Below are 25,125 nucleotides of genomic sequence, written 5' to 3'. Positions count from 1 at the left end.
TAAATCACACCCCGCAAGTTAGTAAAATAAATTTCCTCTTAGTTGTACTCTGGAATGATTCATGGAGGAAGTGTGGGACTTCGCAGTTCTGCAGAGATACATTTGAGGCATTGCTACTACAATGTTTCAATAAATATTGTCTTATATCCAGTGTATGAGAAAACAAAATGCTAGCCTATTTCTTGACCTGTAAGCCACAAAAGATGTGCTTCTTCCACTGCATTGTACTGTAATGTTTTTTTCAAGAGGCTGGGGTTTATTTAGGCAACAACAGGAAATCTTAAATGATGTGTTAACATCTGTGAGTGAATGTGCATGCTAAAAATAAGAAGGCCTGGTGCTGTTCAGGGTTGCTGATGCATGCAGGGGAGAGTGCACTTGAGGTGCCAGAGGTTTTCCTAAGATGAAAATGAGCCCTTTAATAGATTGGATGGGTTTGTTAATTACTAGCGCAGCAGAGAACAGCAAAAAAAAAAAAAAAAAAAACATCCTCTCTCTAGACATAAGGAAATTCTCGGTTTCTTAACATCAGTTTGCTAACGAAGGTTTGTGCTACCGAGTAAAAAACACTTCAAGAAGAGTGTTTCTTTTAACATGGATCAATCAGCGTGTGTTTGCCTTAAGGCTACAGGTTTGTCAGCTTTGAAGTTGTCCCCATCTGAGAGATAAAGGAAAGATACAGTGTAAGCTTTGATAATGCACATATCTCTACTCTTACACCAATGCATTGCGTAGGATCTATAAAATGCCACTTTTAAATGTCATGTGCTTGAACTGTATTTGTTCATTTCCAATGTCAACAACTCCCTTTTTCAGAGTTCATTTTACGCACTTTGTAGCATTATTTCAAATGCCTTGACATTTAAGAAGTGAATACTGCTGCTCTTTTGCCGACTTTTATGGAAGCAGGTGAAGCAGACAATCCTACAGATCGTTTCAGTTTTCAGTTGTAGCCTGGGAACAGGACCGCTTGTGGTCACTAGAATGTAACCTGACATTGGGGAGATGCCTTCACCTCCTGACTAAATCCAGCAGCCATGCATACGTACACACACCAGCTTAGGATGACACCTGATCCCACAAAGAAGCTATCTGAACTTTAAAAACAGTCTAAACTAAGCACATTCTGAAGCATTAGGTTTATGGTTGTAGCCTATATGACCTATATAAGCAACGAGTCCAGTGTGGAAAAGTCAATATTTTGACCATCAGAAAAAGAAGGATATGAAGGACAATTTTAATGTTCTGGACTGTTCTTTGGACAAAATGAGTAATATGAAGTCATGTCAAGTCAATGCTTTTCTATGACCCAATACCAGATATTCCAAATTTGCCTTGGGTCTACCATCTGTACAGCATAAAATGACCTCCACCCTTAGACCCTCATGACAGATAAGGAAAAAACTCATTCAAACAGTAAAAACATCACAAGATAAATAAATCACTCTGACCCTTTGAGACTTGTGTCCTGTGTGATTCAATCAGGTGTGGACAGTTCTAAGCATATCTGTTCACACCTGGCAATTGAAGTATGGCCAAATTTGTCTCAAGTCATCACTTGTGATCAGATCATGTCTCTGCTCTACATGCAAATAAACAGGCTCATCTACAGCCTTTTATTTAAAGCTCATCAGGCTTTGGAACTGTGTGGCTTAGGGCTGGGCGATATAGAAAAAAAATCATATCACGATATTTTTTTCGTATCACATGATATCGATATGTATCACGATATAAATCAAATCACTATTTTTGTCAAGCTTAAATTTTCTGTTATTCATAAGTTAGTTGTGAAACCATCAGAAGGCTATTTTTGATTTAAATACGATTTATTTTTTGTCAGAGGTTGAACATGACAGATGTGCTGAAGAACATTATACAACTGTTTCAGATAAATAAAACAGGTACATATATTTAAAACTAACCTAAAAGTCTGACCAGCAGAGAAAAGCTTTCAAGTTTTAAAAGAGAACACAAACAAAACAGGCTATCCTTACGAAACAATCCCGGGGGTATATAGTGGGGCAAAAAAAATATTTAGTCAGCCACTGATTTTGCAAGTTCTCCTACTTAGAAAGATGAGAGAGGTCTGTAATTTTCATCAGAGGTACACTTCAACTATGAGAGACAAAATGAGAAAAAAATCCAGGAAATCACATTGTACAATTTTTAAAGATTTTATTTGTAAATTATGGTGGAACATAAGTATTTGGTCAATAACAAAAGTTCAACTCAATACTTTGTAACATAACCTTTGTTGGCAACGACAGAGGTCAAATGTTTCCTGTAAGTCTTCACCAGGTTTGCACACACTGTAGCTGGTATTTTGGCCCATTCCTCCATGCAGATCTCCTCTAGAGCAGTGATGTTTTGGGGCTGTCGCTGGGCAACACAGACTTTCAACTCCTTCCACAAATTTTCTATGGGGTTGAGGTCTGGAGACTGGCTAGGCCACTCCAGGACCTTGAAATGCTTTTTACGGAGCCACTCCTTCATTGCCCGAGCGGTGTGTTTGGGATCATTGTCATGCTGGAAGACTCAGCCACATTCCATCTTCAATGCTCTTACTGATGGAAGGAGGTTTTGGCTTAAAATCTCACGATACATGGCCCATTCATTCTTCCCTTAACAAGGATCAGTCATCCTGTCCCCTTTGCAGAAAAACAGCCCCAAAGCATGAGGTTTCCACCCCCATGCTTTGCAGTAGGTATGGTGTTCTTGGGATGCAACTCAGCATTCTTCTTCCTCCAAACACGATGAGTTGAGTTTTTACCAAAAAGTTCTATTTTGGTTTCATCTGACCACATGATATTCTCCCAGTCCTCTTCTGGATCATCCATAAACTTAACATCCATAAACAGAAACTTCTAGCAAACTTCAGACGGACCTGGACATGTACTGGCTTAAGCAGGGGGACATGCCTGGTGCTGCAGGATTTGAGTCCCTCTCAGCGTAGTGTGTTACTGATGGTAGCCTTTGTTACTTTGGGCCCAGCTCTCTGCAGGTCATTCATCAGGTCCCTCCGTGTAGTTCTGGGATTTTTGCTCACCGTTCTCATGATCACTTTGACCCCACGGGATGAGATCTTGCGTGGGGCCCCAGATCGAGGGAGATTATCAATGGTCTTGTATGTCTTCCATTTTCTTACAATTGCTCCCACAGTTGATTTATTCACACCAACCTGCTTGCCTATTGTAGATTCACTCTTCCCAGCCTGGTGCAGGTCTACAATTTTCTTCCTGGTGTCCTTCGACAGCTCTTTGGTCTTGGCCATGGTTGAGTTTGGAGTGTGACTGTTTGAGGTTGTGGACAGGTGTCTTTTATACAGATAATGAGTTCAAACAGGTGCCATTAATACAGGTAACGAGTGGAGGACAGAAGAGCTTCTTAAAGAAGAAGGTACAGGTCTGTGAGAGCCAGAAATCTTGCTTGTTTGTGGGTGACCAAATACTTATTTTCCACCATAATTTACAAATAAATTCTTTAAAAATCCTACAATGTGATTTCCTGGATTTTTTTTTTCTCATTTTGTTTCTCATAGTTGAAGTGTACCTCTGATGAAAATTACAGACCTCTCCCATCTTTCTACGTAGTAGAACTTGCAAAATCAGTGGCTGACTAAATACTTTTTTGCCCCACTGTACATGTGGGGGTGTGTTCCTTAACTGACATAACTAGCATTACCTCCCGCTGCAGCTCAAACATTAGCTTGTGTGCTGCGGCTGCTCTTATGCCTGTGTTGCGTGCGTCAAACTAACTTGCTGTGGTTCTAGCGTGATTGGTTCGGTGCAGCACTACATAATTATGATTGGCTGTTCTTATGTCTGTCAAAACATAGACGAATGAATTCTATCGAAATTGTATCGAGCATAACTCATAATTCTATCGGGGAAAGGTTATATTGCGATACATAGTGTATATTATCGTTTAATCTCCTTGCCCTAGCGTGGCTCAAAAACTCACACAAAACTTTTAGAAGTGGAACGTTTTCTTGCCTGTTAGAGTGTGTGAGGTGACTTTGTAAATGTTAATGTGACATCTTTGACCAATCCATTTGTTTTATTGGTTTTCTTGCATGACACACCCTTTTGTGGTGATGGATGCCCTTTTCCTCACTAATATGGATATTGTTCTAAACTGGTATTTTCCTCCCACCATTATTTTTCAATTATGCCCATATGACCTTCGTTTTTCAAAATATCTTGGTCCTACCTGCAACCCACTGTAAACACTTTCAGGCGCATGTTCATTACACAAAACAACAACAGGCAAGCACATGTTGGTATATGATGCCATTATTTTCTAATCTCTTCTTTTACATCACGAATAACCACAAACTAACATACAAAAATCACACTTTTACAGTTTTATTGATCTAAAAACAAGGTTTAGATATGGATGAGAGGACCAAACATAGAGAAAATTATTTGTTTTTCATAAAATCCACATTAGTGTGGACAGGGTATTAGCTAATCTTCAAGAACTTTAAATATATACATGATTTTCTACTGAATCATACAAAATGTAGATATTCTGTGTCTTCACAGAGAAGCATAAAGGCAGCAACCAGTATAGGACCCACCATTGTTGAAATAATCCTAAGAGATTCTACAATTTCACTTTCAATCCAATGTATTTTCAGTAGGTGCAGTGTGATTTTAGTACTTCGTAAGCCATGCACTTCACTGGGACAGAAGTCCTGTACCACTTCTTTTATCAGCAAAGAGAGAACTTTCGCCTGAGGTGATAATGTGAGAACCACTGTGAAATATTCAACAAGGTATTATGTGCCCTGTTGAGGTAAATCTGAAGCCAGATTGGCTCGGATGGACAGATTGTTTGAGCAATGAGCTTCAAGGCAGGCTATAGTAGTAAGGCTACTTGTGGAACCAACAACAGTGGAAAAGCTCTGTCCCTTCACTGCTGTCTGTCCACACAGGCAACACTGGCGCGGGGCTGTCTTTCAGACTCAGCATGTCAGGCCTATGGAGGGCTGTTTTACTGGACAAAAATCTATTGTACTCCTAATCTCTAGAAGCGCTGACATGCTTTGTGTTCTTTATTATCTTTAGCTGTCCAGGATCCAACAAAAGCATGAAATCTGGGGCTCTTTCAGGAATCTATCTACATATTCAGTTAGATCAACAATCAGCCAGTGGCAGCACAAGCCAAGGCTTATTCACACAAGCAACTGCAAGACTGAACACGCTGCATGCAATATGAGTCTTTAATTAACATGATAGGAAAGCATATCTATAAAAGAAGTGGGCCATAATGCAAATCCATGATTACAACGTGAGTGTAAAATGATCTTAGATATAACTGCCGTGCACTTTTTTTAATTAATGAGAATAAATGACTATCATTTGAATTGTCATCTAATTTATTCAATAAGTGAAATAACTAAGTATACTCAAAGCATACTATACCATTTTCTACACTGTCAGTCAGTTAATATTTTCAGCAATGTGCATCTTTATCTGCAACTGTGAATTCTGCACTCACCTCATAAATACACAAAATTCAGAGGAAATATAAACTCAGCTGAATGAATAAAACACAAGCACTGACTGCCACTCAGTATAAGATCTACTTGTAAAAGCACTTGACTGATTGAATAGTGCACAAGGGAAACTGACCTTCTCTTGACTGGCTGTGGGAAGAGGCTGATATTTCTGCACTTTACCTATAAAACACACATACATGTCTAGACACAAGGAAAATAACTGGAGTACTGTGTTTTCAGTCATATAAGCTGTGAGGCTGGAAATACTTTCACTTTCTTAAAAAAAAGTGAGAACGTTTGATCATAGAAGAAAAGCTAATCTGACATGTAACATAGGGGTGAGGGCTTAGGCCTTGATGTTGGGCCAGAAGCAGAGGATGAAAAAAATACAAGGAGGCCAGGCCCGCCAAAGAGTGCTTAACTATTCAACTGTTGTCAGTTCCCATTAAAAACAACTCAGCATGAAGACTGGGTCAAACAATCACACACATAGATACATAGAAGGTCTTTTGCATGGTGGTTTTGTGTATAGAGGCACAAGGTTATTTGTCATGCAAACACTTTTTGCCCACATAATCGGCACAAAAAGTTTCAAACATGTATCAGCATTAGAGACAGGCCAATTGATATGATAGGACATTTTTTAAACTATCAGTATTTTCAGAAGTTGGCTTTGTTAGAGTTTGATGTTCAATTATTCAGCTCTGTTTATTTCACAGTGTTTTACTTTGACTTAGACACTCAGTTCAACTGTTATCCACTGTTTTCCTCCTCCTCTAAATGACCATTATTGCATGGGGCTTTAAAAATCTACTATCAGTCAACCTCTAATCACCAGTAATCACTTGTACTGCAACAGTGAAGAACAACAACAAGAAGCATGGCTAATCAAACTGACAACCAGTTGTCTGCATGTCTGACCTGCAAGAACAGAAAACAAAAACCCTCTCTCCTTGCTCCAAAGACAAGTGTCACTGTAACAACAAAAGCAAAGGCTGGTCAAAAAATATTCCCTCCCATAAACCAACATATCAGTGTTGCAGCTTCAATCAACAGAGCTCAGAGGCTGTCAGCTATGTCGCACTCCGTGTCTTGTGTGGTAATGTGAATCACGGGGGGAGTAACCTAGAGATTACTCTTGTTTGTCTGTGTGTGATCGAGTGAATGAGTGTGAGGGAGAGTTCACATATGATTACATATGTCACAAGCACTACAACTGATGACTGCTTAGAGTAAAAGCATGGTTATGTAGTAGAAGACTGATGCAGGTAAAGATACTGTTGCACATGCATGTCAGCAGCATAAAAATGAAGCACTCCTTCAAGCATCTTTCAAGTTACAAGAAGAGGAAATGTCACCTTTAGTGATATACAGAAAAAACATATTAATAACTGCTTCTTCAGTCATATTTCACTGTGCTCCCTGGGTTATAAACAAGTAAAGTTTCTCTTTATATTAAACAGACTTCACCACAACAACAGTGCATGCATCTGTTTACCAAATGTGTCAGTACTAACTGTTATATACTGTAAGAATAACACTGACTTGTACCTTACCTTTCTGGTTCATGTTCACCACACAAAACAATTGGTGCATCATGCTATTGTTTTCAAATCTCTTCTTTTACGTCATGGATACTCCATGGACACCCAGGTTATTTGTGGTGTAAAAGGAATTGTCATCTTTACTAATATACAGAAAAACAAAATTAATAACTGCTTCAGTCATATTTCACTGCACCCCCTGGGTTTTAAGCAGACTTAAACATGACATTGAGGAATTAAATTTGCATGGCAAATTCCTTGCTCTCCTTGGAAAGGCATATTCACACAGGGATCTTAGTGTCAGTTTATACAGACATGTATTATTATTACTCGAATGAATTATTGGTGAGCAGAGGGCTCGAGGATGTATACCAGTCATGATGTTTATCAAATCTAAGCAAGGTTTTACCATCATATTTGGAGTGAGTGATATTTATGAAAGCTTAACAAGAGTGAAGACAATAAATTATAACACAACGTGATTCAGGTCGTTTGACTCATTCTTCAACCAAACCTCCCAGATCAGATCAACTGCCTCCGGGGAATTTACGGTGAATCTGTCTTATCTTTCAAGGTAAGGGTTGGAGCTGGAGATTGCAAAGCCGGAGCAATGTACAGGCAAGGTTCACATATATACAAAAAAAAAAGAAACGCCCCTACTTAAAATGCAGATTAAGGTCATTAAATATGGCGTAGTTTGAATGCAGCCGCTGAATGTGTGAGTAAAAGGTAAGCTTATCTTGTGGGAGCATAGAGTCTGGCTCTCCGCCCCTCGGCGACCTCGCATTCCAGAGATTCCCACACTCAAAGCTCACCTGCCTTTTCCTTTACCACTTAGCAGCACGCTTTCAATTACACTAATAAAGTAAAGTCAGTATTTTGCCAGGTGAAAAACTTAAGCCGGTCTGGGGTAAATCAACTGTTTCTTGCTAGCTTGCTAAGTTTTCATCTCTACGGTTAAAGCTCGAGACCGAAGGCAGCGCGTGAAGGTCTCTCAAAGGTGCGCGTTGTCTGCGATGAATCGGTCACAAGAAAAAGATTAGCTTAGTATTAGATTCACCCCGCTGTGAAGAAGACTGCCTTCAGCTGGGGATTCACATGAAAAAAAAAAAAAAAGCTCACTTTTTTCCCCACAGACTTTCTGAGTTTACGAAGCAGACCATACCCTCATGTCTCGCGCACAGATGCTTTCATTTTTTTCCCCCAAAACGTTTTACCCTAATTATTCTGCACTCAATGAAAGAGTAAAAATAACAGTCAATTACCTTGGGAGGACTGTTGTTGCGCTGGCTCAGCCCCGGCTCGGATCTACATTTGAACATTTAACTTCATCGATAGGTCCCGTCGTTTAGTTCCATGTATGTGGAAGAGTGAAACTCGCCTCCATAGTCGAGGAGAAGAAGACCCTCCGCTGCCTCTGCTTCCACCAGCAGTCCCAGGCAATGCGAGCGTACATGACGTCAGTCGGAATGTGGGAAAGCTACGAGCACTCCTGATTGGCTCAGAGGAGAGAGGAGGGCGTTACCGAGGAGGTTAGCGGTGGTGAATGAACCAATCACAGAAAGAGACGGCAGTTTCCTTGGTTACAAATTTTGTCAACTGTACAGTGCTATACCACAAGGTAAGCTAACGTTCGGAGAAATTGTTACTTTTCAGCAATGACTTGATTATAGTTGGATATTTCACACTTATGAACTTATGTAAAACTTGCCATTGTTCATATTCTGTTTTAATAGTACGTTTGTTATCTTGTCATTTGTCTGACTTGAAGAACAGGAACTTAAGTTGTCAGCCCCAACTTTGCCATTGCACGTTCACACTACCAAATGCAGACAGACAGAATGTGTAAAAAGTAGCCTAGCCTGCTCACAACACATGTGGTGATTCTGATTTAAGATTCAGCAAGACGTCGGGTTCAATAAAGTGTAGGTATCTTATTATACATTATACTGATTTTCACACATGCAGAAACATGAATAAGAAAGAATAAATATACAGAAAGGTGATAAATGAAAAGAAAATTATTAAAATGCCTCTATCCATAGTATGATGCGGATAATATGCAATGACCTTCACTGTCACCTGATCAATGTGGGTGCCTTTCTAAAATCTGTGTTTAATTTTGTTTTGCCCCGTGTTATTTTTAACTTAATGTTTGTATTGTAGACTGAAATTGATTATTGACGGATTGTTTCAGATCAATAACCTACAGTCAGTTTTGTTTTTTTTAAAGAGAACAAGCTTTTATGTGCATTGGAGCAATAAAAGTCAGTCTACATTGAATACATTTCTGCATATTTGTGTTTATCTTTAGAACATGCCAACTATGATCAGCTGTGTTCAGTTAAATAATTGATTAACCTAAAAACCTGTTTTCTTTTACAGGCATTGATTATTTTTGTCCTTTGCAGGGGGACTCATAAATTTCAAGGTGCATGCATGTAGAGGTCTACAGTGATGAGTGGGAGAGATCTTCATATGTTTAACACAAACTACAGCGCAGAAGATGTGGGTAAGTCAGCAGGAACTGGGTCTGCAATACTGCTGACTTTTGACACAGTGACCTATTGATCTGTTTAAGACATTTGACCTGAAGTTGATTTCTCTAGGTGCTGTCAAGTGTTTGATGGTTTTGTCAGAGACAGCATCACTGGTGTTTATTCACCTGTCTGCCTGAGTCACAGCTGAGCCACCAGAAACTGCCCTGCACAGTCACTTTGCTCTCTCCCCTCTCTGCAGACATTTCTGACTAACCAGTACAATCCATTAGGCCTCAACTTGGGTTATTTCTCTAAATTTGCTTCTCTCTCTTCCTTTGCTGAAGTCAGCATAAAGAGTTTGCTTCAAACATCAGGAATGATGGGATTTTCAACAATGCCAATGATCCTAATTCAGCCATATCATTTGCTTTCATCCATGCAGAAAAACTGACGCTGCGAATGAAAAATGGTCTTGGCAGCTCAAAGTACAAACCGGCTGAATATGAAAGATTACAAGCCATTGTTGATGCCAAACGACTGGAGTCTAATCTAATCGGACAAAAGGTAAATTTTGTTCATTATCAATATCATGCCCATATTTGAAACAGCAAAGCTAATTATGAAATCGATTCTTGTCCTATTTAAAGACTCAGATTTAACTGCAAATGAAAAAGAATGGGCTCCAATACTACGACATAGTGTTTTCAGTGAGCAAACTGGCTTCATTACCCACAACAGAAGCTGCTTGAACTGACAGAAACCTGACTTTAATGTGAGGTGTTAAAACAGCATGTCTCCAATCGCAATAAACAGCGCTATTTATTTTTCTTTCTTTTCTACACAGCAGCATACTGTAAAGTGATTTCATTCCACATAAACCACACACAGCATTACCTTTATAGTTTGTCCAACATCAAATAGAGCTGTAATATCACTACCATACACAATAGCATTGCCGCTTTCATGAATATTCATTGAACTACCCAAGGTTTACTCTAAAATTGTTTGAAGCTGGTAGTCTTTTTACTATGAGCATGGTAAAAAGTTCATGCTAGGAGCCATGGAGATTAGGTATTTAGGCCTGCAGTGCTGTAATTGGTAAACTGTAGAAGGAGCCTTTAGTATCATTATAGTTGCCCATGGCCCTTTACAACCCTGTCTTCTGCACAACCTGATAAGACAGACTATGTTCTCATTCAGTCACCACACTGCAAGGAAGGACGTTTTTCTGAACATGTACCATTGATGGTGTGATGGAGGTTAAATAAATGACTGTGAGTCGCCTTGAACACAGGATCATTTTTTCCTTAACTGGAAAGAAGCAGCAGAATATTGTGCTGAAGATACTAAAACTAGATTTTGGCATTGCTGTAGAAATCAGGCCAAAAGGGTGTATCTGGACCAAATAAATGTACTGGATCAGTGAATACTTACACTGAGTGGTTACCCTGTGCTTCACCAAACAATAAACCCTGAATCTGGAAAGTAAGTTGAATGCAGCGCTAAATTGAAGTGGACAAGCTTTTTTTCTCGCGTTGATTATACATATTCACCAAATGAATGAATAAGAGCATAATTGATAAATACTGATTCTGAGATTCTGTTAAAAACAAATTTAAGGAAAAATACAAACAAATACAACAATCCCTCTCAGGTCTGTGTAAAAATTGAACTTTTTTTGACCTTACGATTCTCTTTTTGTGAAAAGCTTTTCATTGCTTTAATACTGTAATTTAATCATTTACATCATTTCATAACAGTTCCACCCTGCATCAACATACAGATGTTGTATGTCTTCAAAACAGCCCATATGAATAGACCAGATGTTTTAAATTGATCTGAAGTCATATTGATCCCGTGACCCTAGTGAGGATAAAGCGGGTTCAGAAAATGAATGAATGAATGAAGTCATATTGATGTCAACCTTCATGTAAAGCATGCCAGATAAATAATGTACACTGCAACTTCAAATACAAGTACAACATTGTGGGGAAGTATTTTACACATACATTTCAGTATATTCCTAGAACTATTCCTAGAAAATGTTTTTAATCCTAAATGGGAATGGAAAACAGTCTGGATGTTCAGTGGTTTAAGGTAATTGCCTGTATAAAATATTATATAATGAACCTTAATAAGACTAGAAATAAGTCAGACTAAGTTTGGCTCCAGGCACAGTTCTTGTAGTTCTAGCAGGTTATTGAGCAGCCACTCTGAATGAATATTAACAGCTTTGAATAAAGTGTGAAAACCCAATATTATACAGTTTAGTTTAATGTACGTATTAACATTTCAGCTACAATATCAAAAGCACATGCTTTATTTTCTGTTGATATGAAATAGTTTGTACCCATGTTTGAGTCATGTCAGGTTTCTTTTGTACAATTATCTGAACCAGTGGCCTGTGTATAAAAACACAAATAAAAGACATTGAATCGCTGCACTATGTGTTGTGAAGGAGGTCCTTGTTCCCTCATGATTAAAAAGGAAAACAAGTGAGAGTCGATTAAGATTTCTACCCCCCCCCCCTCTCCTAATAACATGCCCCATGCGTGTCACGCGTGTTCTGCTTGATTATTTTAATTTGCTCCTGTTTATTTTACTTTCTTGTTCTAGCACTGGCACCATTCCAGTTAAATTACCTGAGTTTATGAGAAACACACAGTCAGAATTTTAAAAAGAAATGCACAAAAAGACTCAATAGGTGTGTGTAGCAGAACTTAACCTGATGTGTTCAGATGTGGGCAGCTACTTTGCTTAAGTATACAATAGCAAACACCTCTTCCATCATAATCATTGTGTTGCTGCTATGTTTTCTGAATCCTTTAAAAGGGTCCGCGTAATTGATGCATTAAAGATAAATTTTGTTATTTAAAAAAGGAAATAAATGTCATGGTTAGAGTGCATTTTAAAAGCAAACACTCCAGAGATCTCTTTTTCATGGATGCTATATTCCAGTTCAAGAGAAGTTGTTTATTGTGTTATATATTGTCTTATAGGTTCAAAAGAGTTTGTGTGCAGCCAAAGCAACCAAGGAAAGCTCCATATTACGGCAGCACAGACAGGTGTGGAGCAGAGAGTGCCCCAGGCTGCACAAGGCTGAGTAAGAGCCCCCTATTACTCCCTGTCATTATCTGCTGCAGTTTTTGAATCTGCTATTACACCACACAACCGTTCCACTTAAGCTCCATTGAGCCCAGAGAGAACCCTGACTGTAGAGACGAAGGCAAAAACAAAAGTCGGGCCCAAAGACGAAAACAGGGGGCAAACAAGCCCTTACAGAATTTAACAAGAAGATTTTAGAGTGATTTTCTATCAGTGATGACACTGAATTATTGTGGCGGGGGGGACAGAAACAGAGGTGGTTTATACTGTGTTGAGACAAAGCGTATACTGAATGTAGAGAATGTGTCTTTTGTGTACTGTGGGAGAAGCGTGGCACTGGGGCCCCTGCGTTGTCATGCCTTGTGAAGTGAGAAGGGCAGCACTAGCTCTGGGGTGCAGTGTGTTTGGCTGCGTAATGACTGTGTCTGAGCCACCCAAGGTTAATGATGTACACAAGCGTCAGCCTCAGTAATGAGCCTAGTCATAAAGATGTGCCACTGCTTGCTACACTCACATGCAGTTAAATTACCTTAGGATTGCAAAGTCACCATCAAATTGGAAATAAGACGGTATGTATGTGAGGTTACACTTCATTTACACTCAGTTATTTTGTTATGCATGCCGGTTATCGACAAATGAACAATTACTGTAGCACCCGCAACAGACTGGTTAGAACAATGTTCCCCACAGTATCAAGTTTACATCCCACTATTGTCACAAAGATATGAGAAAAGTCCATAGATGACTTAGAGATAGACAGTGGAAGACTAGAGCTTAACACTTAGCAGCCCTATGTTTCCAAAATGAATGTGAATAAATGTGACCTTTTAGTGGTAGTTTCTTTTTTTTATTAGAGCTGTCAAAATTAACACGTTAGGGTGGATTAATCCATCATCATGATTAATCCGTCATGCATGCACAAATGGGCAGTTCATCCGGTAGTGACAGGCAGCAGAACCAACCCATAAAGATGGAAGACACTAAACACCATGTTGGTCCTCTGGATGGAAATATAAGTACAAAATAACCCCAAGACAGAACAGTCGACCAACATAAAATATTATGCACACTCTGTAGGAAGTAGTTTTCTTTTACCTGAAACACTTCCATCTTAAAATATCACATTAATGCGCAGCACATGTTAGTCTGGGATTCTGCTAGCACTTCGGCTAATGCGTCATCCAGCTTGCAACAAACACATTAAGTGCATATATATTCCCTCTTTCTTGAGTCTCTTTGCTCATGCACAATGAAACACGACTAGAATAGATTAAGAATTAATGATATTTAATTGTGATTAATCCACAGCAACCCTGTGATTAATCTGATTAAAGATTTTAATCATTTGACAGCACTACTTTTTATATTTTACCTTTGGAAATAGGTGTTGTCCCACTGTGATAAAGTAGTGAAAAGTCAATATTTGTTGTCAAAAAAGTGTGAATTATAAAGTAATCTGTTTATTCTTCTGTGCAATTGGGAAGCTATAATCTGTCAAAATGCAGATTTAACAATTGCTTTACAAATGTAATAAAGAGATAAGATACTTTCAAATGAATGACAACAAAAAACAAATTTTCTCAATAAAAGTAATGATGGTAAAAAGTCCTATCTGATGTTGAAAAGCAATTTTGAAACCATGAATATTCTAAGAACAGAATCTTTAAGGGTCATGTTGAAAGGCTGTTATATAGAAATTCCACAGAAAATTACAGGTGCTCTAACAATTAATTCCAAATCTTTAACAGTAGTAGTAGTAGTAGCTAATGTAATGTAACATAACTTCTCTCTTTATTGTGTAATAGGAAGAAGGCTGAGAAGGATGTATTTGATTTTTTAGAGGAAATCACGCCAAACGGTCGAACAGACACTGCCATCTTCTCACTTCAAGACTATGGTAAACTGCACCTTATGATGACAAAACACCACATTTTAGCGTGTGTATAAGACAAAATTATAAAGTGTTTTTGTATGACTGTATGTTCTGGGGTTAAGAGTTTTTCCTAGAGCGAGAGCAGGAGGCATTTAGGACTGCCACAGTAGAGCCTGTTCATCAGCTCAGGGATGATTTGTGCCTCAGACTGGGTGAAGTTCAACATCAACCGCTCACTGACCATCCATCAAATTGGGATCAAGTAATACAACAGGTACCGCGTCTGTTTGATATGAAATATAGTCACCCCTACAGGAAATCAGTAATGTTTACGAATGTTAACAGACCTTTGCTCTTGGGAAGCATCTCTGAATCTACTACATCTTTAGAAAAAAGGTACATATTGTATTTCGTTACAGCTTGTTTGAAAAAGAAAATGGCTCAGCTTTCGAGAATACAGCCTTGCAACTTAGCATTCTGCCTGTTGGCAAACCATTTCACAGTACATTCAAAGCCTTTGACAGTGATTGTTGCTTGTCCAGAACAGCGTGTCCTGCACATATAACAGGATGTGAAATAAACAACATGTCATTCTAACTGACATAAAGCTAACCTTGCACACAATTTTGCTTTCACTACCTTGTTTATTAGATATCCACAGTACCTAAGATCCCTTTGACTCTCAAAGACTTTTTGCAAACTCTGGAGTTGAATGGTGAGATTAAGAAGTAAGCAGGGGTCTTTAAAGACAGACTACACTCGGAGTGAGCTGTCTGCCAACCATTTTGTCTCATCTGTGTGGCTCACTCATGCTTGTTTCTTTCCCATGACCCCCTCTTCTCTTGCTGCCTCACAGCTCCTACTCACCAACTCTACGGGCACAACAGACAACCCCCCCCCACACTCACCCATGATGCCTCTCCTTTTCATCTTTTCCTCCATTTCTGTATCTCTTTTTTTCCACTTTCCATTGCTTTTGTTTTCCGTACAACAAATCAAAGAGGGACAGTAATTAAATACAGTAATTAGATATCAATTTCTTGCTGACCTGAGTATTGTATATGTACATTACAAAATACTTTCAGGGGTACAATAAAAGTTTACGGCAACTCATGTCATAGTAAATTATTAAAATATCTGTGCTCTGTAAGTCTCTATTCCTTAATAAGGTGAATTAACCCTTGTTCCATTCCAACTTCTCAAGGGGAATATATGCAAAGCAATATCATGCCCTCCTGTTGTACCAAGAGGCGTACCATCACGGCTCCTTTAGCAAATTGATATTAACAGGAGGTGTCCTCATCTTTAACATGCATAAATCCCCTCTGGGCCCATGGGATCGGTCTGCAAATTAAGTCAATCATTGTGTATTCAAAACAGCTACATGGCAGAGATGGCTATATGGACAGAGTACCCATATGATAGCACTGTATCCCAAGATTTTATGATGTACCAAGGCTTGTTGCAGTTATTGGTTTGCTGTCTCTTTATCCTGTACAAAGAACTGAAATACTGTCGGCCAAGGTCAAGGGCGTCACAGATGGACAGCCCACTACTTTTTGATTCATAACTTTTGAACCAGACAAGTTTAAGACAAATATTACACATACCTGGAAAGGTCTAAATGCCATCTTAAACATACTCAAAGGGCAAAATATAGTTTCAAATATTTTTAAATGAAAAATATGAAAAACTACTGCATCACGGATGGACAAAAAAATAACGTAGCAAGAATTACAAAGTTCTCAAAAGTGAAGTTCCTATGATATTTTCATTCTAAAATGTATTCAGTGTATACCTTATACTATCTATTTTACAACCTAATAATTGGTTAGAGGAAAAAATATTTTATCATACCTAAATAGCAAGAGTTTTGACAAATGGCAGCATCACGGATGGACAACAAAAGTAAATATCAAATTAAACATTTTTTATTTCAATTATCAATATCATATACATTTTTATTTTATACATATATACATATATACATATATACATATATATATATATATATATATATATATATATATATATATATATATTTTTTTTTTTTTTTTTTTTTACAACATGCAAGTAATATTAACATTATATTCAAATGTATTTTGCATAGATATATCCAGTTATTAATTTTAAAAACTGTGTGCTTAGAATATGACATAAATAATGTAATAGTCAAATATCAATCTATGTGGAGTAAAAAAAAAAAATTTTATGAGAGTTTATAAAATGAACCCAGAATGACGACAAAAAACTTGATCACTTTCCAAACATTCAAACTCATAAAATTTTTTTCACAATTTTATTCTCCTTTGAAAATACATTTTCCTGAAAATATAAGTAATTGCCTACCCAAGAATATAAATTTGGTGTAGATTATTGTAGTCTAATTTTTTTGACCAGATGTTAACCTTCCCTTGACTTTGCCCAGTCATGGAAAAAATGATTAGACCATCAAAAGTCACCATAAACAATGGTTATGCAATCAAGTACCAACTCCTGTGTGTGTCATGTGACTAAAACAGACAGAAAAGAAAGCATGGAATACCTAAAAGCACTGTTTTTGCCAGAACAGTGCCACATCTATTGATGTAAGAACTGAAGTGATTTTGGTCATTATCAAGAAAACCATGGAAAATAGATAGATATCAGCTCTGAAATTAAACTCTTATGAGGTATTTTTGTTGTTATCATTATATTTGTCCAAACAAATGTACCTTTAGTTGTACCAGGCAACTTCAATTTCATTGAACAAGAAATTGAAGAAAACAAGGGTGGTCTAATCATTTTTTCCGCAACTGTATTTAAAATTCAGCTGCAAATTCCATTTCCAGAAAGGTTGGGCTATTTTCTAACATTGCAATTAAAACTAAAATCTGTGATCTGATTTGTTTTAACCTTTCTTTAACGGGCAGAATACAAAGATTTTCAATATATTCACGTAATCAACTTAATCATAATTTGTAAATATAAACATTTAGATTTTCATGCCTGCAACACACTCAAAAGTTGAGACAAACTCATGCTTACCACTGTGCACATGAATGCATCACATTTTCTTTTTATTCCCTTTTTTAATCATTTGGGATGTAAAGATATCAAGACTTCAGCTGCTCAACACTCCGTGAATATGAAGCCACACTGCTGTAACTCAGGCAGAATGAGTCTTGACATTGTCTTGGTGAAATAACCACTGACTTTTTGGGGAAAAGATGGCACATGTGTCTCTAAAATTCTAATGGTTCCCTTTGGAATCATTGTGCTTTTAGATATATTCTATTTAGGTCAGTCACATGGGCACTAATGCACCCCCATACCTTCACAGATGTTGGCTAGTGTGTGAGGGTATGGGGGTGTGTCTTTCACTGATAATAGTCTAGATGTTCTTTTTCATCTTCATCATCTAGAACCTGACAGCAGGGATGAGCTTGAACCCAGAGATTCAGCAGTGTTTCTGCAAAGAACTGATATAAGGCTTCCACTTTGCATAACTCAGTTAAGTTTAGCATTTATGGATGTTGCCATTGACCATGTTATATAAAAGCAGTTTTCTAAAGTACCCCACAGCCCATGTGACTATATTCATCATAGTTAAGTGTTGGTTTCTTATGCAGTTCCACCTGAGGTCGTGCATATACTCAAGAATGGCTTTATTTCTTGGCTTATACACACTGATATTTACCACGGAGTCACTGTCTGAACAATAATATGTACAGCAGTTTGTAAAAGACAGTAGTTCCTTGTAATTCTTATGAAAAGGAGAGGCAAGGGGTATTGTTTTTAGCTCAGTTTGTTTGTTTGTTTGTTAACACTCTAGCAGCAAAACTATTTGTCGAATTCATACCAAATTGGGTTATAGATTGCCAGTGACCAAGAATAGATCTCATTACATTTTGGGAAAAGTAGGACAAAGTTCAAATTTTTTATGAAATTTTAAAATCTTTTTTTTTTTTTTTTTTTTTTTTCATTTGCTTATAGTGGACAAAATTTCAAATATCTGTAGCAGCAAAACTATTGGTTGAATTCATACCAAATTTGGTTTATAGATTGCTAGTGATTCAGAATAGATGTGATTACATTTTTGGAAAAGTAGGTCCAAGTTTAAATTTTTTGTTATGAATTTTTAATTTTCTTTTTTTTCCATTTACTTACAATGGGCAAAATTTTACATATCTGTAGCAGCAAAACTACTGATGGAATTCGTATCAAATTGGGTTTATACATTGCCAGTGACCCAGAATAGATGTGGTTACATTTTGAGAAAAATAGGTCAAAGTTCAAATTTTTTATGAATTTTTTTGCATTTTTTTCAATCTTATAATGGGCGAAATTTCAAATGTCTTTAAAAACATCAGTTTTGTTTCAGTTTACTTCATACTTGGCACATATAGAGGCAATTGATATGCTGACATCAGTACACACATAGACATGATGGCATCAGTTGGATCGATGCCAAAATAAGTTACAATATGTGTGAGGGGTGGGGTTTGTTGTGCCTGGCACCACTTGTTTGTTTTTTTGATTGTTTACACTCTAGTTGCAAAACTATTGCTTCAATTCATACCATATTGGGTTAATAGATTGCCAGTGAACCAGAATAGATCTGATTACATGTTTGGAAAAGTAGGTCAGTTTAATTTTTTTAATGAATTTTTAAATTTTTTTTTCTTCTCCCATTTAGTTATGATGGGCAAAATTTCAAATGTCTATAAAAACATCAATTTTGTTTCAATTTACTTCAAACCTGGCACATAGATAGAGGCAATTGATATGCTGACATCAGCACATGCATAGACATGATGACATCAGCCAGATCCATGCCAGAATAAACTATAATACGTGTGAGGGGCGGGGCTTGTTTGATATTCTATGATGCGAAACACACATTTATTATCATAGTTTCATCTTTAAACCACTAGATAAACTTTGTGAAGGACCAACAAGAGGACATAATTAGAAAACTTAATTCAGAATATGTTGCTTTGGAGGAAGAAATCATGGCCCTTGAACTGGAGGTAAGTTTCTTGTTGTTGTTTAAACATATCCTTTTTATTCATTGACAGATTAGCAAATGTTATTTCATCATATATATATATATAGCTGTACATTATGAAGCAAATTAATTTTATTGATGTAAAAAATGACTGTCTTGTAGAAAATTTTCCCTACTACCTCCGACACTGTGGTGATCACAGAAAAGGCTCCAAAGGAGATTTTGGATTCTGATTGCCCTTACCCAGAACTAAAATCCTCCTTAATTGAGGCCTTCTGCTCACTGTCAGAAACATATCGAAGCAGGCTGCAGAGTCTCCAAGAGAAACTGAATAAAACAGACAGGTAGGCTTTCAACGTTTTAAATATGTACTCATGACTGAATGAAAAGAGCTCTGCAACGATTATAACCATGACTGAAACACTGTAGCTTCCTCAGTTTTGATAGAATCAAGCTTGTATTGCATTTGTCCATTTACATAAATATATTTGCAGAATTGTGGTGTAACAAAGCATAATATCATAATGATTAAATTATCTGCATAGCATAGATAGAATATTATGGGTCTGTGACAAATACCAATTGGCAAGACAGGCAGTTCATTAAAAAAAAACAAAAAAAAACCCTTCTGTGTTAGGTTTCTTAATGTGTACTTTTTTATATGAGTTTCATGACATTTTCACTAAAGGTAAGACTGAATGCAATTGAAAATGTCAAGTGGCACACCTTGAAATAAATGATTTGACTTTAACTTGTTTTATTTCCTGTTCTATAGTTATATAGTGAGACTGTGCAAACCAGGTAGAATTTTATTGGGGGTTTCTCCTTTTCAATCAGATTGACTTTAGTATTAACCCAAAACTGATAAAACCACAAACACTGTAAGCCCAGACTTTGTATTTACAAAAATGCTTCAATTACAATGTACTTAAATGATTTAAGTTTTATTACATTACTAAAAATGTTAAGTATATTCTACTAATTTGTAGATATAGTCAAAAGTATGAAAAAGTTTAAGTTGAATGGATTTAAATCACTCAGTTTTAGTCATGACCACACCTTTTTATCTTCGCATTACATTGTGGGTATAGGGCAAGTTGTTGAAAATGTTTTATTTTTATGTACAGGGGTTCAGTGGGGTTGTGGTGTTAGTGTTAATTTTGACTTAATGTGTGTATGGCAATGTTTATTGACCTTTTTGTGTTTGTTTTTGTATTTTTGTAGAGCTGCACCATGAATGAGAACCATAGGCTAAATAATGGCTTTCCTGTTCATCAATAACAATTGTCTGTTTAATAAATTTTAAAGCCTTGCCATATTAAAAGTACTTCCTGTACTGGCAAATTACATTGAGCTAACTTCCTGTCCAACTTCCGTCCACGCTACAATATATTAAATTGAATAATTATACAAACCAGTTTATATTGCAAAAGATTTTAATTTAAATCAACTTGGAATTGAGTGAAATGAACTGATGATATTAAGTCTAATGATTATACAAAGCAATTCACATTGCAACAAATTTTAGGTTAAATTATCTTGGCATTTAGTGTGTTGTACTTAAAATAGCAGTTCCATTCAAATCAAGCTTTTAAGTTTAATACACTCAAATTTTCAGTACTCATTACTTAAATTTTTTTAAGGCAACCAGTTTTCTCAAATTTTTTAAGTAAACTCAACTTATCCGGTCTTACAGTGAATGTTAGCCCTCAAAAAGAATACTGTTAAATTTTAACTCAACAAAACCATAAGGACACAAATAAATCAGCCAACTCATATATTATGCATAGGCACAGGCACACTCTTGAGGTCAGTTCATCGATTGATTAAGTGAGTGACTGATTTATTGACTGATATGCTCTTTTATTCTAACGTGTTTCCTCAGTTAATTTAGCAAAGTGAAATTTTAAAAAAAAAGTACTAATGTTGCAGGATTTTCTTTTAAGCATTATGACCACTGATTTTCTGGGATGTCCATCTGTTGTAGATTCTGTGGCTGGTGTGCAGATGACCACTCACAGTTCCAGTTTATATTATCTCAATATACCAGTGACGTAACTGACAACAGAGCCCTCTGCATGGACATGCTGCAAAGACTCTTCCCTGAGAGAACTAGACAAGAGCTGGTCAGTGTGTTCTACTTCAAAGTCTGTTATTTTTAAGAAAGTGAAACGGCTCTTTTCGTCTTTCTACTCGGACACACACATTACTTGTTTACTGTACATCGAAACACATACATTTCTTTAAAGATGGAACTGCCTTCCTCAATCTGCTGCATCCCTGCAGTGTGCGTCTCAAGCTCCCTGATCAATGCAGCCCAGCACCTTGAACCGAGCAGAAATACAGATAAGCTTGGACAATGATCCACTCAGCACGCTGCAGGATGTGCCATGTCACCCACTGTGGACAACTTGCTCACACCACCACCTAGCATCACCATGACAACCGCCAGCCCTTCTTTTCTCCCTCATCCGCATCCAGAGACCTGTCCTCATATCAGTTCCAGCTGGGTGCTGCGTTTAGAGCTGTGATCGTTTAGCCTTTGGGAACACAGAAAAGGAGAAATGTGCCACTACCCAGCCTTTCAAGGCACTTTTTTTTTTTTTTTTACTTTATATCAGAAACAGGGCCATCAGTGCTGAATTCCCTTACTTCAGCTATTAAACATAGTTAAATAGGCTTTGGCACAGAGGATGGATCAGAAATCTCAGGGATCAAGTTTATAAATGCTATTCTAATGTGAATATATGAAAAAAATCATATAACATATAATAGGTTTATCATTATTATTCCTCGTATTTTTATTTGATTACCAACAAGTGAGACACCAGTTATCTTTCAGTTAACTGAAATGACATCCACCTAGTTCCACTGAGCTCTGTGACAGTGAATATTTGGCTGAAAAAATATCATTCTTGTCTGTTTGGCAGCAGCCCGCGTTGGACGGTTATTTGTTGTGGGAACGATAATTCCCACTCCTCTTTTCAGACACATGTGTCAATTGCGATTTCTATAGTTAGTGCTTTAATCACATAATTGTTTCTATGGAGTCCTGGCTTGAGGCTTTTCCTTTGGTGTTTTCCTCAGCTAAGAGCATTGAAGGCCGGTCCTGTTTGAGCCTTAATACTTTACTCACCTATTATCCAGTTCCATTTGCATTCATTTTAGGAGGTTGGTCTTATTTTGTGTTTTTCTTCTTAAAATTCCAATGGAAGGCAAAAAAAGCGATGTTTCATAGCCAGAAAGCAGATGTGACATATTACTGCAGTTTAAGGGTTTGTGTGGTGTAACAGTTTAACAGCCCAGGTGATACATCATCTCCTATGTTCTCCTCAAGCACTTGCAGCGCACACGGTTTTTTACTTTTTTTTTTATCATTTATGGGAAGAAACAAGCAATAGTTTTGCTTTTCTGTCACTATTATCACAGTTTCTTTCACTGATCTTGTAGGAAAATATTGAGTGAGTAATGTTGCTCATAATTATCTTTCAGCATATTGTAATTTACATGATTTGAGAGGAATTAAATATGTCATTCTCAGCCAGAATTACTGATAACTATTCAGATTCAATCAGAACTGACTATACTGCTTTACTTCTTCTCTTATAAAAGCAGCAAGAAATAGTGTCAGGTTATCTGTATTTATATTTTCAGTCTTTTTATTACCTCCGCCAAGGAGGTTATGTTTTTGTCAGTGTTGGTTTGTCTGTCTGTTCGTCTGTCTGTCTGTCTGTCTGTCTGTCTGTCTGTCTGTCTGTCTGTGTGAAAGATAACTCAAAAAGTTATGGACGGATTTGGATGAAAATTTCAGGAAATGTTGATACTGGCACAAGGAACAAATGATTAAATTTTGGTGGTGATCGGGGGTGGGGGGGCCACTGATCTGCCTTGGTGGAGGTCTGTGTTCTCCGAGTGCTTCTAGTTTGGACTGAAAGGAGAGAGTGTTTTATGAATTCTGGTAGTTTTTTTTTTTAAATGTTTTTCCATGATTCCTATCCTGCAGCTTTAATTCATATCTATGTGAATGAAATAGGTTTTTGCTGGAGTGCCTTTGACCATGACCTGGAGTCTCAAATTCATGTCCACTCACATACTTGCAGAGTAATGATGTGCAATGCAGTATGCTGAAGTATGCAGATGTCTTCTTTTAGATGAATGTATTCACTGTCCCCACAACCCTCTCGAGGGCTAAGCAGTTCAGAAAATTGATGAATGAATGAATTTACTGTCAAGTAGAGGTAGTGTAGTTGAGAGTGAAGATCTCCCTCTACTGGACTGGGCTCTTTATTGTCTAGTACATCTTTGACGTGCTCATAAACAGTCAAAGGTCAGCAGAGTATCAGCAAGATTTCATAAGAGTGTCAGCATAATATTACACAGCAATAATAGCAAAACTAATACATGTTGTTTTGTTTTTGTTTTAGCTTTTTTTTTTTTACTTTGTCCGAGGAACCATTGCCCCCGCTTTGTTCATTTCAGTTCTCATGGAGACATCATTCTGCAGTAGAATGTGGATGCAGCAGCTGAATCCAGTGTCTTGCCACTTTAAGTGTGCACTGCAGACACAGTGCAGTGGATGGTACCACATATATATGTGAAACGTGTTGGGGGCATACATATCTGTGCACAAACATGCGCTGCATGCCAAGCATGTATGTACACATCACTCTCTGTCACCTCCAACAGCACATGAAAGGCGAGTATAAGGAGGAGATGGGAGAAAGTGACGAACAAAGGGTGGATCTTCCTCATGTTCTAAAGTTGTGCATTAATAAATAGGCTTTGCTTGACTGCCTCTGGCACTTCTGTTCCGTTGGCAGGTCTGTCAGCTCACTCATTTTCAATAAAACCAGTCAGCCGTCTAATGCCTTCCCACCGTCAGTTAGCCGCTATTAGCCCATAGATGAATATCATTCCCTCTGTTCCAATGAAGCAGCCAAGTGATGCAGCCTCTGTGAGAGCTGACACAATGATGAATAGCTATAGGCAGCCCTCACACAGAAAGGAACTGTTTTCCTTCAGGACATTTCACAGCCAGGAGAGAGGGACCATTTGATACACCAGCAGAGGTAGATCTGACACAGACTACCCTGAAGTGCGGCTACCATTAGACAGTATGTCATGTTGTGCTGTTTGTGGATTTGTGTTTGCATGTCACCAGTGTAGTGTGGTGTTTTGTGTAATACCTTCTCTGTTAGCCATTTGGACATTAGCACCTTATTCATATTCATCGTCCTTCCATTTTTCTTATCTTACCAATGACCAGTAAGATGATACTAATACTTTTGTGTCACTGAATGTGCAAATGAGATCTGTGTCAATGTTATACTTCCAGATGGAGCATGAACGCCTGTGGGACTGGCAGCACTTCACTCAAACACAGCTCAGTGCGTTGACCCAGCAGTGGCAGCGGGATCACGAAGAGCTTCTGGCCAGAGCCTTGGTCACCCTGGAGGAGGCAAAGCATACCCACCAGGAGGAGCTGGAGCTCCACAGAGACCGGCAGCACCAGCAGGACATCTGTTCTCAACTCAGAACGAAGGTCAGTGAGTCACAGAATACACAAACATTCCTGTCCAGGCAGTATCACACTTTAACAGTTACTTATCACATGACACAAAAATAGTCAG

General features: G+C 37.7%; 2 protein-coding genes across 2 annotated transcripts in view; one reads left to right on the top strand and one right to left on the bottom strand.

Annotated features, from left to right (window-relative positions):
* The window catches only part of pkp4 (plakophilin 4), a 91,728-nt gene extending 83,248 nt beyond the window's left edge, over positions 1–8,480 (bottom strand). The window contains exon 1 of the mRNA XM_030124870.1: positions 8,313–8,480. The gene's annotated coding sequence lies outside the window, so the exon portion shown is untranslated. The remainder of the gene's footprint in view (positions 1–8,312) is intronic.
* A 982-nt stretch (positions 8,481–9,462) lies between these two features.
* Positions 9,463–25,125, top strand: part of LOC115412463 (coiled-coil domain-containing protein 148-like) — a 40,303-nt gene continuing 24,640 nt past the window's right edge. Inside the window, exons 1-9 of the mRNA XM_030124992.1 lie at positions 9,463–9,559; positions 9,970–10,091; positions 12,527–12,630; positions 14,438–14,529; positions 14,628–14,779; positions 19,422–19,517; positions 19,658–19,839; positions 21,483–21,621; positions 24,831–25,037. Coding sequence (XP_029980852.1) covers positions 9,505–9,559; positions 9,970–10,091; positions 12,527–12,630; positions 14,438–14,529; positions 14,628–14,779; positions 19,422–19,517; positions 19,658–19,839; positions 21,483–21,621; positions 24,831–25,037 — 1,149 coding nt within the window. The 5' untranslated portion in view covers positions 9,463–9,504. The remainder of the gene's footprint in view (positions 9,560–9,969; positions 10,092–12,526; positions 12,631–14,437; positions 14,530–14,627; positions 14,780–19,421; positions 19,518–19,657; positions 19,840–21,482; positions 21,622–24,830; positions 25,038–25,125) is intronic.

This window comes from Sphaeramia orbicularis, chromosome 21 (genome assembly GCF_902148855.1).
Source record: "Sphaeramia orbicularis chromosome 21, fSphaOr1.1, whole genome shotgun sequence".
In the NCBI taxonomy this organism is placed as follows: domain Eukaryota; kingdom Metazoa; phylum Chordata; class Actinopteri; order Kurtiformes; family Apogonidae; genus Sphaeramia; species Sphaeramia orbicularis.
Note: the sequence above shows the minus strand (reverse complement) of the source record. Positions and strands in the feature narration are given on the sequence as shown.